The sequence below is a fragment of the Musca autumnalis genome, unplaced genomic scaffold (genome assembly GCF_047663935.1).
Source record: "Musca autumnalis isolate F117 unplaced genomic scaffold, ASM4766393v1 scaffold_5, whole genome shotgun sequence".
Lineage (NCBI taxonomy): Eukaryota > Metazoa > Arthropoda > Insecta > Diptera > Muscidae > Musca > Musca autumnalis.
Window position 1 is genome coordinate 28,871,594 of NW_027412088.1, and position 17,483 is coordinate 28,889,076.

At 25.4% G+C, this 17,483-nt stretch overlaps 1 protein-coding gene across 1 annotated transcript in view; it reads left to right on the forward strand.

Annotated features, from left to right (window-relative positions):
- Nucleotides 1-17,483, forward strand: part of stw (laccase) — a 316,854-nt gene that overhangs the window by 240,512 nt on the left and 58,859 nt on the right. The window contains exon 3 of the mRNA XM_073957009.1: nt 9,935-10,421. Within this exon, the coding sequence (XP_073813110.1) occupies nt 9,935-10,421 (487 nt within the window). The remainder of the gene's footprint in view (nt 1-9,934; nt 10,422-17,483) is intronic.

Sequence of the window (17,483 nt, forward strand, 5' to 3'; positions counted from 1 at the left end):
TAAGTGCACATTTTTACCCTTTTGTAAGAAAACCTTTTAGTTTTCTATGAGACGAAGTTTTGGTATTCTGTGAGTAGACTATCTGATTTGTTGTGAGAAGACCATGTGGTTTGCTATGAGAAGACTTTGTGGTCCTCTATGAGAAGACCTCTTGGTTTTTTTACAAGACGACCTGTTAGTCGTCTATTCGAAAATCTGTTGGTCTTCTATGGCAAGAACTTTCTGTGAGAAGAACATGTGGAAGGTCATCTGTTAGAAGATATTTTAGTCTTGTATTAGGATATCTGTAAATCTTATATAAGAAGAAGTTCACCGGAGATGACTTTGCTCATACAAAAGTTCACCGGAGATGACTTTTCCCATACAAAAGTTCACCGGTGATGACTTTGCCCATACAAAAGTTCACCGGGAATGACTTTTCCCATACAAAAGTTCACCGGTGATGACTTTTCCAATACAAAAGTTCACCGGAGATGACTTTGCCCATACAATAGTTCACCGGATATGACTTTTCCTATACAAAAGTTCACCGGAGATGACTTTTCCAATACAAAAGTTCACCGGAGATGACCTTTTTCCATACAAAAGTTCACCGGAGATGACTTTTCCAATTCAAAAGTTCACCGGAGATGACTTTTCCTATACAAAAGTTGACCAGAGATGACTTTCCCAATGCAAAAGTTCACCGGAGATGACTTTTCCAATACAAAAGTTCACCGGAGATGACTTTGCCCATACAAAAGTTCACCGGAGATGACTTTCGTATATGCGAATTTTTGGTAAGGCCGTTTGGTCTTTTATAGGAAGATATTTTGGCCTTGTATAGAAAACCCTTTTGGCCTTCTATATAAAGACCTCTTGCTCTTCCAGAGAAAACTTTTTGGACTTCTATAGAAAAACCCTTTGATATTTTATAGGAAGACCTTTTGGTCTTCTATAGGAAGACTTTTTGGTCATTTATAAAAATACCTTTTGGCCTTTTATAGGAAGACCTTTTGGATTCTAAAGGAAAACTTGTTGGTCTTTTATAGGAAGACTTTTTATAGAAATACCTTCTCGTGTTTTATAGGGAGACCTTTTAGACTTCCATAGAAAAACCTTTTGGTCTTCTATATGAAACCCATTTGGGCTTCATTTGGAGCATCTTTTAACATTTTATAGGAAGACATTTTAACTTCTACATGAAACCCATTTGACCTCCTATAGGAACGCCTCTTAATCTTTTATAGGAAAACGTTTTGGTCTTCTATAGGAAGACTTTTTATAGAAATATCTTCTCGTCTTTTATAGGGAGACATTTTAGACTTCCATAGGAAAACCTTTTGGTCTTCTATATGAAACCCAATTGGCCTTCATTTAGAGCATCTTTTAATATTTTATAGGAAGACATTTTAACATCTATATGAAACCCATTTGACCTCCTATAGGAACATGTGGTCTCCATTAAGTCTTCTATAGGTAGATCTTATGGTCTTTTATAAGAAGACCTTTTCGTCTTATATGCAAAAACTTTTGGTCTTCTATAGGAGCTATTTTACAGGAAGACCTTTTGGTCTTTTATAGGAAGGTCTCCTTGGTCTCTATAGGAACACCTTTTGGTTTTTTATAAGAAGACCTTTTAGTTCTTTATAGAGATACCTTTAAGTTTTCTATAGGAAGACCATTTTGTCTTCTATAGGAAGACCTTTTTGTCTTCTATAGGAAGACCTTTTGGTCTTCTATAGGAAGACCTTTTGGTCTTCTATAGGAAGACCTTCTGGTATTCTATAGGAATACCTCCTTGGTCTCTATAGGAACACCTTTTGGTTTTTTTATAAGAAAACCTTTAAGTCTTCCATATGAAGTCTTCCATATAGCAGACGTTGTGGTCTTCTATAGCAAGACGTTTTGGTCTTCTATACGAAGGGCTTTTGGTCTTCCGACTTCTATGAGAAGACCTCGAACATTGGTGGAGGAGGTACCAAGGAGTAGACCAATAAACCATATCCGAACTTGGAAAAAAAAATTACTATGCACAAAGTTTGGACCAAATCTTTTAGACCCTTTCAGAGTTATCGGACTGTTTATTGAGGACTGTTTATTGTAAAAAAATGAAAAAATAAGAGATATGTTCTTAAACTGGAAAATAAAAAATGGAAATGATGTGTAGGTGTACCCTAAGTAGTGGACCGCTATAGCCAGAGCTCCGAATACTCGCTCGAATTCCACTCTTCTCGAATTCGATCAAGTTTAGGGGGGGGGGGGGTCGGAAATTGCCACCACCCCACCACCAAACACAAACTTACCCACACCCAAATAAACTGGCCCGACCAAAAAATTTCACCCAAAAGAAAAATTACCACCTCCCCCCAAATTTTCACTCTCAAGTATATCGGCTATACCACATCTTCGAATTTGATCAAGTTTGGAAGAAATATTACGAGGTACAACGCTTGGACAAAATCGGTTACTCCCTTTAAGAGTCATCGTATTTCACCTGTCAGTCAGATAGACGGACGGACATGCCTAGATCAACTCCAAATTCTGTAAATCAGATTTGGTCTTAAAAATTTAAAAAATCAACATTTTTATTGGCTCCTTTTGAAGTACAGGTAGAATAAAATATGTATGTTCACGTCGATCGAATAAAAATTGGATGAGATAGGAGCGTTAGAAAGGAAAAATGCATTTTGATATTCCCGAAATGTCATTTTTGTAAGCGGTGCCCACTATAGCTCGAAAACGGATGATCCCATATTCATATGTTTATGTGGGATTACACTGTGCAACATTTTTAAGGTGATCTTGTGCAAACAATTCGAACTGAGGATTTTTTGAAAGTACAGACCCAAGCGACAAGAAACCCTAGTTGGGTTTTGTTGTGTCAGATCCAGCTCGGATTTTGTGGCCCCATCTAAACATGGTTAAATATTGAGTCTTTAAAGAAATTCTGGGATATATCTCTGAAACCAATGTGAATCTTCTTCTGACCTCTGAAGCAAATTTGTAGATAAGGACAAGAATGAAATGTTTGGAGAAATAATGAACTCGAAAAACTACATTTATAGCATCAAATTTCAAAATATATGCAAAAATTCCACAATTTTTATACATTTCGCACCGTATCTCGAAAATCGTTTTTCTTTTGGAAAAATATTCCCTGGAATGTAGTGCACAACTCTTCAGAACATGTCATTGTTGTAAAATGCCTCTATCCAGTTGCGAGAATAAACTGTTGGTGTGAACTGTGTTTGAAATACGTGTTGTAAAAGGTATGATGCAAAATACCGCTGAAACAACATGAACCAAGCATTTTAGAGTTTCAGAATGTTCTAAAGAATTGTTGAGAACTGGTTACTTGGTTGTTGCAAAAGGTTACTTGGTTCAACTCCCAATAGTTTAGCCGATACTGACTAGAATTTCAGCAATTATGTAAAATTTTCTATATTTTATAGATTTTGATGCCCTAGATGGAGTTTTTCTTATGTGGTTTTTTCAAAGGATAAGTTCTACTAGTTTAGGGCTACAATATTGCTAAAGACAGCAAGGCCAAATTCCTATTCGTTTCTGAGATAAAGGCCCGATGAATGCAAAAAGTGTAGATTTAGCCCGGTTTAGATGAGGCCATAAAATCCGAACTGGATCTGACAGGACAAAACCCTACTAGGGTTTTTGTAGTCTAAATATGTACTTTCAAAAAATGCGTACTAGAAGTTGTTTGCATTTTCAGTGTTGCATAGTGTTATTATACCTATAAAAAGCTAGTCCTGAAGCGAGAGACTTTAAAAAAATTGATGGACTTACAGCAAAAAAAAAAAAACTGTCATTTTTGCGTTTAAATCGAAATGTTGACTTTGACAGTTCACAATTTTTTTTTAATTATTTTTTTAATTCCGGGTTATTTAGTTTTCGCGCAAAAGAGGGCAGCGCAAACTATTTTTTTTTTTTAAAAATAGTGTTTCGCAGGTGACCATTTTTCAGAAAACTATGCAATATTTTTCAACGAAAAAATTCCAAAAGTAGCTTATGGTGTGAACTTTCAGAAAAAAATTGTGTAAAAAGTTTTGGTAGATTTCTTTTAAAAAATGTATGAAAATGTCTTATTTGTGGTCAACATTTGGCATGTCCACATGTAGAATTTAAGACACATTTTCTCATATAATATTTTCTCATACTTAGCTATAAGTCTGAGGGTGTAAAAAACAAAAAAGTTTAGTTCACACCTTAAAGTGAAATTGTTTTTATATTCCTTCTTTAATAAATTAATTTTCATTAATATTTAGTTTGGAATTAAAATTCGTAGGCGATGTCCATTAAGTTAATTGCAAAAATGTGCAAATATTCTAGACAATTAAATTGTTTGTCTGTCTGCATTCGTTTGTCTTTCTTCAAACTATTGCTTGCCAGACGATACCATGAATGGCCGGCCATAAGAAAGCTGAGTGCAGTGACAAGCGATGCCATAAACCAACGTTAATGAGAAATCACTACGGCACACGTGCTTAGAAATTCAAATTGAAATGTAATTCATTAAAAAAAGAAAATTATCTTTGCAAAAAATTTATGAAAAAAAAAAATTCCAAAAAGGAATAGATAAAGTTTCTTACCACTTTGTTTTTTTCATTGGGAACTTTTTGCATAAAATTTTATTCATATTAAATACACGAGGCAACAAAATCAAGCTCAAATTTTGGGGAGTTCATTAAAAGTGTCCTTTTTGTTATGCATTTATGTGTATAATTTGTATTTAATTTCAATTTCAAAGTCATTGCTCTTACAAGAAACAGCATAAATTGTTAAATTTTCTTTTAATAATGATTAATGTTTATTTAATTCATACATTTTATTTCCATTTGGCTTTAGGCGTATATCTTGACATTGACATCTCTGTCACTGCATTTTGTTGTCTGTCATCGTCGTGCGACTAGCGATAAATCATTATTTTGAGGACATTGATCCATACATGATGCCATTTGCATTGTAATTGGTGATTACATCTATATTTTTTTCTTTTTTATTTTCATTTTCTTTAATTAAATTAACCGCTAAAGAAAGCATAACCAATGCAAACTACATGCAAACGATGACCATCCCAAAGCAACACATGGAAATTGTACTGGCGATCTCTTGGTGCTTTTGTAACAATTAAATTTTAAATGAACCAAGTAAAAGTGTTTGGATGGACATCCAAATAGCCACTGATTTTTTATGAAGACTATTAAATAGAAACCTGAATGTCCACAATATGATAAAACAAAAGACTTAGACAACAAAGTTGTGGAGAGAAAGAAATAAAGTTTATGACAATTAAAAGGAATTAATGAAGTTAGTGAAAAAAGAAGGTATTTAAGAATACATTTGTAATGTTTCTTATAAATAAGAAAATTCCTCTTATAAATTCTTACCGTTATGATAAGTTTTTAAAACATTGTCATGCAGACTACACAAATTCACCAATAAGATTGCTGGTTTAACACCAAATTCAATTCCTCCAAATTAATAATTGTACACATAACCCGAAATTTGGAAATATCCATTTCCATCAACGCTTCCTGCCATAATTTTACAGACGCATGTTTAATTACAAGACATTGTATACAAAGTTGCAAAAATATGTGGTCCACCATATCCTGCTTATGCAAATATTCGACTTTCATAAAGCAATAATTCAGCAAATATGAAGACGGAAATGAATTTCCGTACAAAACAGTGACGCCTTATAAAAAATATTAAAACAAGTTGGACATGCCGCAATAATTAAACAAAAATTATAAGGGCACAGAAATGTAAGGTAACAGTGGTGCCAATGCATTACGTAACTTTAAAACATGATTGAGTCAAATCATTTTCTATCTTAATTTCAATAGACATATTTATACTGAGATTTTTTATATATATGATCAACAATCGAGAAGTCTTTCGTAATAATAAAATATAAAATATAAAATATAAAATATAAAATATAAAATATAAAATATAAAATATAAAATATAAAATATAAAATATAAAATATAAAATATAAAATATAAAATATAAAATATAAAATATAAAATATAAAATATAAAATATAAAATATAAAATATAAAATATAAAATATAAAATATAAAATATAAAATATAAAATATAAAATATAAAATATAAAATATAAAATATAAAATATAAAATATAGAATATAAAATATAAAATATAAAATATAAAATATAAAATATAAAATATAAAATATAAAATATAAAATATAAAATATAAAATATAAAATATAAAATATAAAATATAAAATATAAAATATAAAATATAAAATATAAAATATAAAATATAAAATATAAAATATAAAATATAAAATATAAAATATAAAATATAAAATATAAAATATAAAATATAAAATATAAAATATAAAATATAAAATATAAAATATAAAATATAAAATATAAAATATAAAATATAAAATATAAAATATAAAATATAAAATATAAAATATAAAATATAAAATATAAAATATAAAATATAAAATATAAAATATAAAATATAAAATATAAAATATAAAATATAAAATATAAAATATAAAATATAAAATATAAAATATAAAATATAAAATATAAAATATAAAATATAAAATATAAAATATAAAATATAAAATATAAAATATAAAATATAAAATATAAAATATAAAATATAAAATATAAAATATAAAATATAAAATATAAAATATAAAATATAAAATATAAAATATAAAATATAAAATATAAAATATAAAATATAAAATATAAAATATAAAATATAAAATATAAAATATAAAATATAAAATATAAAATATAAAATATAAAATATAAAATATAAAATATAAAATATAAAATATAAAATATAAAATATAAAATATAAAATATAAAATATAAAATATAAAATATAAAATATAAAATATAAAATATAAAATATAAAATATAAAATATAAAATATAAAATATAAAATATAAAATATAAAATATAAAATATAAAATATAAAATATAAAATATAAAATATAAAATATAAAATATAAAATATAAAATATAAAATATAAAATATAAAATATAAAATATAAAATATAAAATATAAAATATAAAATATAAAATATAAAATATAAAATATAAAATATAAAATATAAAATATAAAATATAAAATATAAAATATAAAATATAAAATATAAAATATAAAATATAAAATATAAAATATAAAATATAAAATATAAAATATAAAATATAAAATATAAAATATAAAATATAAAATATAAAATATAAAATATAAAATATAAAATATAAAATATAAAATATAAAATATAAAATATAAAATATAAAATATAAAATATAAAATATAAAATATAAAATATAAAATATAAAATATAAAATATAAAATATAAAATATAAAATATAAAATATAAAATATAAAATATAAAATATAAAATATAAAATATAAAATATAAAATATAAAATATAAAATATAAAATATAAAATATAAAATATAAAATATAAAATATAAAATATAAAATATAAAATATAAAATATAAAATATAAAATATAAAATATAAAATATAAAATATAAAATATAAAATATAAAATATAAAATATAAAATATAAAATATAAAATATAAAATATAAAATATAAAATATAAAATATAAAATATAAAATATAAAATATAAAATATAAAATATAAAATATAAAATATAAAATATAAAATATAAAATATAAAATATAAAATATAAAATATAAAATATAAAATATAAAATATAAAATATAAAATATAAAATATAAAATATAAAATATAAAATATAAAATATAAAATATAAAATATAAAATATAAAATATAAAATATAAAATATAAAATATAAAATATAAAATATAAAATATAAAATATAAAATATAAAATATAAAATATAAAATATAAAATATAAAATATAAAATATAAAATATAAAATATAAAATATAAAATATAAAATATAAAATATAAAATATAAAATATAAAATATAAAATATAAAATATAAAATATAAAATATAAAATATAAAATATAAAATATAAAATATAAAATATAAAATATAAAATATAAAATATAAAATATAAAATATAAAATATAAAATATAAAATATAAAATATAAAATATAAAATATAAAATATAAAATATAAAATATAAAATATAAAATATAAAATATAAAATATAAAATATAAAATATAAAATATAAAATATAAAATATAAAATATAAAATATAAAATATAAAATATAAAATATAAAATATAAAATATAAAATATAAAATATAAAATATAAAATATAAAATATAAAATATAAAATATAAAATATAAAATATAAAATATAAAATATAAAATATAAAATATAAAATATAAAATATAAAATATAAAATATAAAATATAAAATATAAAATATAAAATATAAAATATAAAATATAAAATATAAAATATAAAATATAAAATATAAAATATAAAATATAAAATATAAAATATAAAATATAAAATATAAAATATAAAATATAAAATATAAAATATAAAATATAAAATATAAAATATAAAATATAAAATATAAAATATAAAATATAAAATATAAAATATAAAATATAAAATATAAAATATAAAATATAAAATATAAAATATAAAATATAAAATATAAAATATAAAATATAAAATATAAAATATAAAATATAAAATATAAAATATAAAATATAAAATATAAAATATAAAATATAAAATATAAAATATAAAATATAAAATATTAATTAATAAACAACTAAAACAACTAAGCGGGCGTGCTATTACTACTGCAACTATCCAGCAAAATCAATTGGAAGTAGTGCAAGGTAGACTAGTTTCTTTCACATACTCGGTTGCGATTGAATTTAATTTTAATTTAAATGCAATGCCAAAAAGTTCGATACAATTTAGTGCTAATGGAGTGCATCTTTCAGTAGTCACGCTCTTGTAAAAATCACTTGTACATATGGTTTAACCGCATCTTTGGAGGCAATCTTTTTGCTGGGTAAGCTTCCCAAACCCTTACTTTCAAAATAGCACGGACAAAAATAATGTAAAATTTCACAACATCCCAATAACCACCTGGCTTTATTTCCAAGGCCTTGGGCCTGCCTAATGACTGCTCTTGTTTCCTTTTTTTTCAACACAACCTAACATTGTTTAATTAAACATAAAATTGTTAACAAATACAGTTATAACACCTTTTTTAAAATTCTATGATAATCACCTTAAAGGCCGCACTTATTTAATTAACACTTTATAATTCATGGTGATTCTATCTTATACCAAAAACAACAACAAAAACACAACAACAAGAAACTTTGAAAATTAACTTAAAAACTGTAATGAAACTTTTGTGAAACAAGAAACAACTGCAGCGACCGGCCCAACCCCTTTGATTATTGAATCTCCTATCAAACCAAGCAGATTTTCATTTATAATTAACTGTTAATTTTGATATTAAAGAAAAAAACACATAATAGGTGGTTTTTAAGAGCACTTTCAGACATCAAGAAAATCAGAAAAAAAATGTTGGCTAAAAACATCGATTGTTGGTCGATACATCGTTCCAAGTTGTTGTTGCTGTTGTTAACATTCAAGGTAATAAAAGTTTTTGATTTTCGACATTTAATTTTCTGCTCCAAATCACAAAAATTGTGCAATACTTTTAGTAATACTTTAAAGAGTGTTAAACTACAATACGAAGAGGCAGACAAAAGCCAAATACAACAACTTCAATAAGAATTATAAAAAAATGTGTATTAAAAAGAATCTAAAACTAAACTGAAAGCAAATAAATAATAATCATAAATAATGTTATACATTTAACACCTAAAGACCAACAACAATGCCTTATTTTATTCTAAACAAAAAAATCAACAAACAATAATCAATCTGATAAACCCCAAATTTAACCTTCTTTTGTTCTCTTGTTCTTTTTTTGCAGATAAACAAACTGATCAAACGCCAGCCGGTTCATTTTGGCAATCTCATGTAGTCACACCCTCCTCATCCACACCCTTTGAATCGCCATTCTTTTCAGCCACTCATGGCATTGTCCAAACACATCCCTCGCTGACGGGTAAACCACAAACGCGACCTATTCCCCTATCGGGTAATAGTTTGGGTACTGGTTCTGTGCCGCGTCAACCAGCCACAGTAAGTGGTAGCGGTTTCCTAAATTCACGTGGTAGTTTTCCCACCGGTGCCCATTATCCCAACGAACCGGCACCCTCAATTGGTGGTACCGTAGTCAATCCCAATCCTAAATCACCATTCAGACATTTAGATTTTGCCACAAGTGCCACAGCGGAATTAAGACGTAATCCAGCCCTCTCCGCTCCCGATGAGTGTGCACGTGCCTGCCGTGAAGGTGAACCACCAAGGATATGTTATTATCATTTTACATTGGAATATTATACTGTGCTGGGAGCGTAAGTATTGAACTCAATTTTTTAATAAGTGTTAGATAAATTTTATTTTTTAGTAATGTAATGAAAAAAAAAAAAAACATTTTTATAAAAAAAAATATATAGAAAATCTCCTCGATAATATTGTCGATAACAATCATTTGCACAGAAAATATTGTCGATAAATATAATTACCATAGAAAATATTGTCGATAACAATAATTTCTATAGAAAATATTGTCGATAACAATAATTTCTATAGAAAATATTGCCGATAACAATAATTTCTATAGAAAATATTGTCGATAACAATAATTTCTATGGAAAATATTTTCGATACCAATAAATTCTATAGAAAATATTGTCGATAACAATAAATTCTATAGAAAATATTGTCGAAAAATATAATTTCTATAGAACCTAGTGTCGATAACGAGAATTTCTATAGAAATTTTTGTCGATAACAATATTATTTATTGAAAATATTGTCGATAACTATAATTTCTGTAGAAAAAATATAGTCGATAACAATAATTTCTATAAAAAATACAGTCGATAACAATAATTTCTATAGAAAATATTGTCGATAACAAAAATTTCTATGGAAAATATTATCGATAACAAGAATTTCTATAGAAAATATTGTCGATAACAACAATTTCTATAGAAAATATAGTCGATAACAACAATTTCTACAGAAACAATTGTCGATAACAATGTATTCTTTAAAAAATATTGTCAATAACAATAATTTCTATGGAAAATATTGTCCATTACAATAATTTCAATTGAAAATATTGTCGATAACAATAATTTCAGTTGAAAATATTGTCGATAACAATAATTTATTTTGAAAATATTGTCAATAACAATAATTTCCATATAAAATATTGTCGAAAAATATATTTTCTATAGAACCTATTGTCGATAACAAGAATTTCTATAGACAATTTTGTCGATAACAATATTATCTATTGAAAATATTGTCGATAACAATAGATTCTATCGAAAATATTGTCGATAACTATCATTTCTATAGAATATATAGTCGATAACAATAATTTCTATAGAAAATATTGTCGATAACAAGAATTTCTATAGAAATTTTTGTCGATAACAATAATATCTATAGAAAATATTGTCAAAAACAATATTTTGTGCAGAAAATTGGGTCGATAACAAAAATTTCTATAGAAAATATTGTCGATAACAATAATTTCTATAGAAAATATTGTCGATAACAATAATTTCCATAGAAAATATTGTCGATAACATTAATTTCTATAGAAAATATTGTCGATAACAATAATTTCTATAGAAAATATTGTCGCTAACAATAATTTCTATAGAAAATATGGTCGATAACAAAAATTTTGTCGATAACAATAATTTGCATAGAAAATATTGTCGCTCACAATAACTTCTATAGAAAATATTGTCGATAGCAAAAATTTCTATAGAAAATATTGTCGATAACAATAATTTCTATAAAAATATTGTCGTTAAGAGTAATTTCTATAGAAAATATTGTCGATAACAATAATTTCTATAGAAAATATTGTCGATAGCAATATTATCTATTGAAAATATGGTCGATAACAATAGTTTCTATTGTAAATATTGTCGATAACCATAATTTCTATAGAACATATAGTCGATAACAACAATTTATATAGAAAATATAGTCGATAACAATAATTTCTATAGAAAATATTGTCGATAACAATAATTTCTATAGAAAATATTGTCGATAACAATCATTTCTATAGAAAATATTGTCGATAACAATAATTTCAATTGAAAATATTGTCGTTAACAATAATTTCTATAGAAAATATTGTCGATAACAATATTTTCTGTAGAAAAAAGGGTCGATAACAATAATTACCATAGAAAATATTGTCGATAACAATATTATCTATTGAAAATATTGTCGATAACAATAATTACCATAGAAAATATTGTCGATAACAATAATATCAATAGAAAATATTGTCTATAGCAATAATTGCTATAGAAAATATTGTCGATAGCAGTGATTTCCATAGGAAATATTGTCGATAACAATAATTTCTATAAAAATATTGACGATAACAATACATTCTATGGAACATCTTTTCTAGAATTTTTTGAAGATAACAATAATTTATATAGAAATTATTGCCGGTAATAATAATTTCTATAGAAATATTGTCGATAGCAGTGATTTCCATAGGAAATTATTGTCGATAACAATAATTTTTATAGAAAATATTGCCGATAACAATAATTTCTATAGAAAATATTGCCAATAACAATAATTTCAATAGAAAATATTGTCGATAACAATGACTTCTATAGAAAATATTGTCGATAACAATATTATCTATTGAAAATATTGTAGATAACAATAATTACCATAGAAAATATTGTCGATAACAATAATATCAATAGAAAATATTGTCTATAGCAATAATTTCTATAGAAAATATTGTCGATAGCAGTGATTTCCATAGGAAATATTGTCGATAACAATAATTTCTATAAAAATATTGACGATAACAATACATTCTATGGAAATTCTTTTCTAGAATTTTTTGAAGATAACAATAATTTATATAGAAATTATTGTCGGTAATAATAATTTCTATAGAAATATTGTCGATAACAATCATTTCTATAAAAATATTGACGATAACAATACTTTCTATGGAAAATCTTTTCTAGAATTTTTTGAAGAAAACGTGTCGATAATAACGTTTTCTATAGATTACCTTTTCGATAACATTATTTTTCTATACAAAATTTTGTCGACAACAACATTTGCCGTAGAAAATCTTTTCGTTAAAAATATTTCCTGTAGAAAATGTTGTCGATAATAATATTTTATAGAATATCGTGTCGATAATGGTATTTTATATAAAATATCGTGTCGATAACAATATTTGCTATAGATAACCTTGTCGATAATAATATTTTTTATGAAATATCTTGCCGATAACAATAGTTGCTATATAGAAAATGTTATCGATACCAATATTTTCGATGGAAAATCTTGTCGATAACAATATTTTTGATAGAAGATCATGTCTATAATAATATTTTCTATAGAAAATTGTTTTGATAACACAAACAATAAATTCTAAAGAAACAGTATCGATAACAATATTCTATATAGAAGATGTTGTCGACAACAATAATTAAAAAAAAAATATATATCGTTAACAATGGTTTCTACAAAAAATGTCTGTCATAAAAATTTTTATAAAAGGTCTGTTCCTTTACGTGAAAGAATCTTCAAGTTTTACCACTTTTTGCTCGAAAAGCGTTCCCTTACTTCAAGAAGTATACAATTGGCATGAGAGCAGTTCAGAACTTTTACCACTTTTAACATTTCTACTTTCGATAACAAAATACTTTAACGATAACAATAAAGACTCTACTTAATGACCCCCCTTGAATACCTGTGAGAGCTACAATTTCCCACCTCTATCAAATTCCTTCATATGCTAATACTTTCATTTAACAAGTCAAGATAATGGCTGGTATCTTTTTACCATTTACCTTCAGTGTCTGGCCATCCGTAAAGTAGCTTGCAGAAAGCAGCAAAAGCAACAACTTAGTCCGGCGCTAACTGCAGGGTAAAAATAATATAGAAAAAGTCAATGGTTTGTAAAATTTTTATTGCACTGCAAAGTGCGATGGTAAAACTATTAAAATAGTGGCAGTTATTTGTGCTGCTCCATACTTTGTTGTATGGAAACCATGTCTATAATTTGTTGTCTTTACACCATCATCTTCTGTGTCTTATTAGTCCAGTTTTTGTTGTTGAGGAGCTTTCGGCTTAAGTTTCGCTTGCGAGTTTTTTTTCTTTTCAAACATAATGCTGCAGTTTATCTAAAATGACGGTTATGGCAAATTGTAGCAACACCTTTTGCTGCTGCTGCTGCTAAGCAAATGGAAATGAATAATGGTGGCGGAGTAGACTGGAAAAGGCAAACCAAGAAAAATATGTAAAGAAAAGTCTATTGCTGGCGGCAAGAAATGCAAATTGCTGCCTTGTAAAGTTTTCTTTTATTTGCCGTATTTTTGTATAAATGGCATGATAATAATAAGAAGGCTAAATTATGGCTAAAGATTTTGACACATTTACATGTGGGAAATGCAGGGACAAACTTAAACAAAGACGAATTTTAAAATTTTTTCCTAAAAAAGTATCTGCTTTAAGCTGATGACAAATTTAAAAAAAAAAGTATTGTTCGTGTTTTATTTTTAGTATCATCTCTACTGAAAGTATATTCAAATTGCATTTATCAAATAAAAATCTTTACTTTCATTTACACTTTACTTTCTACATAAAAATCAAGTAAAAAATAAGAAAAAAAATCTCACAGCAAGAGGATATGGATCACCACATCAAAAAACGCAACATTCACCGCGGAAGCTTTTTTCTGGTGTTTGTGGGGAATGTCAATTTATGAGATGCTCCTATGGATTTATAGGCAAATAAACGAACCAGCAAGCCAACAGCAGCATATCATAAACGCATAGATGATATAGTAGTGATGCTGGTGCACCAGCTAGGAAAGCTAACAATACAAGCGGTAATAAATTCAGAGTTTATAAAACCACATAATTACAATTGGAGATGCAGCTCTGAGGAAGCAACAAAAAAGAGAGGATCATTACAGGCCCCCTTTGGAAAATAACACTTTGAATAAAGCACAGCGTCATTGTCAAGTAATTTGTTGTATATGTTCAAGAAAGCAGCTGACAGCAGCAATTTTGCCACACTCCTAGAGAATAGCCTCATCATTGTCATGTTCCACAGCAGCATCATCCTCCTTATCAAAACTTCAACCAAAAAAAAATCGTAATACAATGCCACTCATATGGTTGTATTTTGTATGTTATTATTATGAGCGGGAAAGCCAGAGCTTACAAGCAGGCAAACAAGATAGACAAATATATATGTTGCCATTACCAAATATGACATAAGACATGACATGAATGAAATGCAACAACTTTTCTTGCTTACAATGGAATGTTTTAACTCATTAGACGCGATGGAAATCTATGCTAATGAACACCACGAGCCAGAGGTGTTCTAAAATGTAAAATTATTACTGTCATCGGCATTATTTTCTACATAAATTATTGTTATCAACAATATTTTCCATAGAAATTATTGTTATCTACAATATTTCCTATAGAAATTATTGTTATTGACAATATTTTCTATACAAATTATTGTTATCGACAATATTTTCTATAGAAATTTTTGTTATCGACAATTGTATCTATAGAAATTATTATTATCGACAATATTTTCTATAGAAATTTTTGTTATCGACAATATTTTCTATAGAAATTATTGTTATCGACAATATTTTCTATAGAAATTATTGTTATCGACAACATTTTCTATAGAAATCATTGTTATCGACAATATTTGCTATAGAAACAATTGTTATCGACAATATTTTCTATAGAAACAATTGTTATCAACAATATTTTCTATAGAAATAATTGTTATCGACAATATTTTCTATAGAAATAATTGTTATCGACAATATTTTCTATAGAAATTATTTTTATCGACAATATTTTCTATAGAAATTATTGTTATCGACAATATTTTCTATAGAAATTATTGTTATCGACAATATTTTCTATAGAAATTATTGTTATCGACAATATTTTCTATAGAAATTATTGTTATCGACAATATTTTCTATAGAAATTATTGTTATCGACAATATTTACTATAGAAATTATTGTTATCGACAATATTTTCTATAGAAAAAATTGTTATCAACAATATTTTGTATAGAAATAATTGTTATCAACAATATTTTCTATAGAAATAATTGTTATCGACAATATTTTCTATAGAAATTAATGTTATCGACAATATTTTCTATAGAAATGTTTGTTATCGACAATATTTTCTATAGAAATTATTGTTATCGACAATATTTACTAAAGAATTTTTTGTTATCGAAAATTTTATCTATAGAAATTATTGTTATCGATAATATTTTATATAGAAATTATTGTTATTGACAATCTTAGCTATTGAAATTTTTGCTATTGACAATCTTATCTATAGAATTTAATGCTATCGACAATATGTTCTATAGAAATTATTGTTATCGACAATATTTGCTATAGAAATTACTGTTATCGACAATATTTTCCACGGATTTTTTTATCGACAATATTTTCTAAAGAAATTATTGCTATCTTTTTGTTATTGTTGTTTTCTCTAGAAATTATTGTTATCGATAATATTTTCCATAGAAATTACCGCTATCGACAATATTTTCAATAAAAAATGTTGTTATCGATAGTAGTTGCAATACAAATTACTGTTATCGACAATATTTTTACAGCAGTTGTTACAGTCGCCAATTTTGTAGAAATTATATCTATCTCTTAAGCTGAGTACACATTGTCAGTTTTGAATGTCGATATTTTGCAGTTATCGATAACTGTCCAACCGTCCAGCAACCACAAAACATTTTGTGGTTGCATGATGAATGACAAAAATGAACGGCCACACTAGCAAGCACCAACAAAGCTGTCATTCAAAACTGGCAATGTGTACTCAGCTTAATATTATTATTTTTCTTATCGAAAATATGTCTGCTCCAGAAACTGCAAGAAGCCTATTATTACTCCAGAACTGCAAGAATCTACAAATTTTCACTATTTTTCCGATAACATAAAGGAAAAATTGTTATCGTAGTAAAAAATAGTAACTTTTTATAGGTTCTGGAAAAGAGCAAATGTTAACAACAATAACAATTTTTTTATGATATCGAAAAAAATAGTAAATTCTTGCTGTTCTGGATAATTTTCTGAGTAAAAAAAATCTACCAAAATACAAATTCAGTCTAAATTGTATTGCATAGAAATAACTTCAAATAATCTCCATTCGCAAAATATACTCTCGCTTCATTTACATATTCTCCATAGCGTTGCCGCCTCCAGTATATAACTGTCAAAAATCATTTCCTGTAAATATATTACAATCGACAGAAAATTACTACAAATCAAATTGCTGCCAATCAAATGCCAATTTAAGTCGTCTACACAAATTGT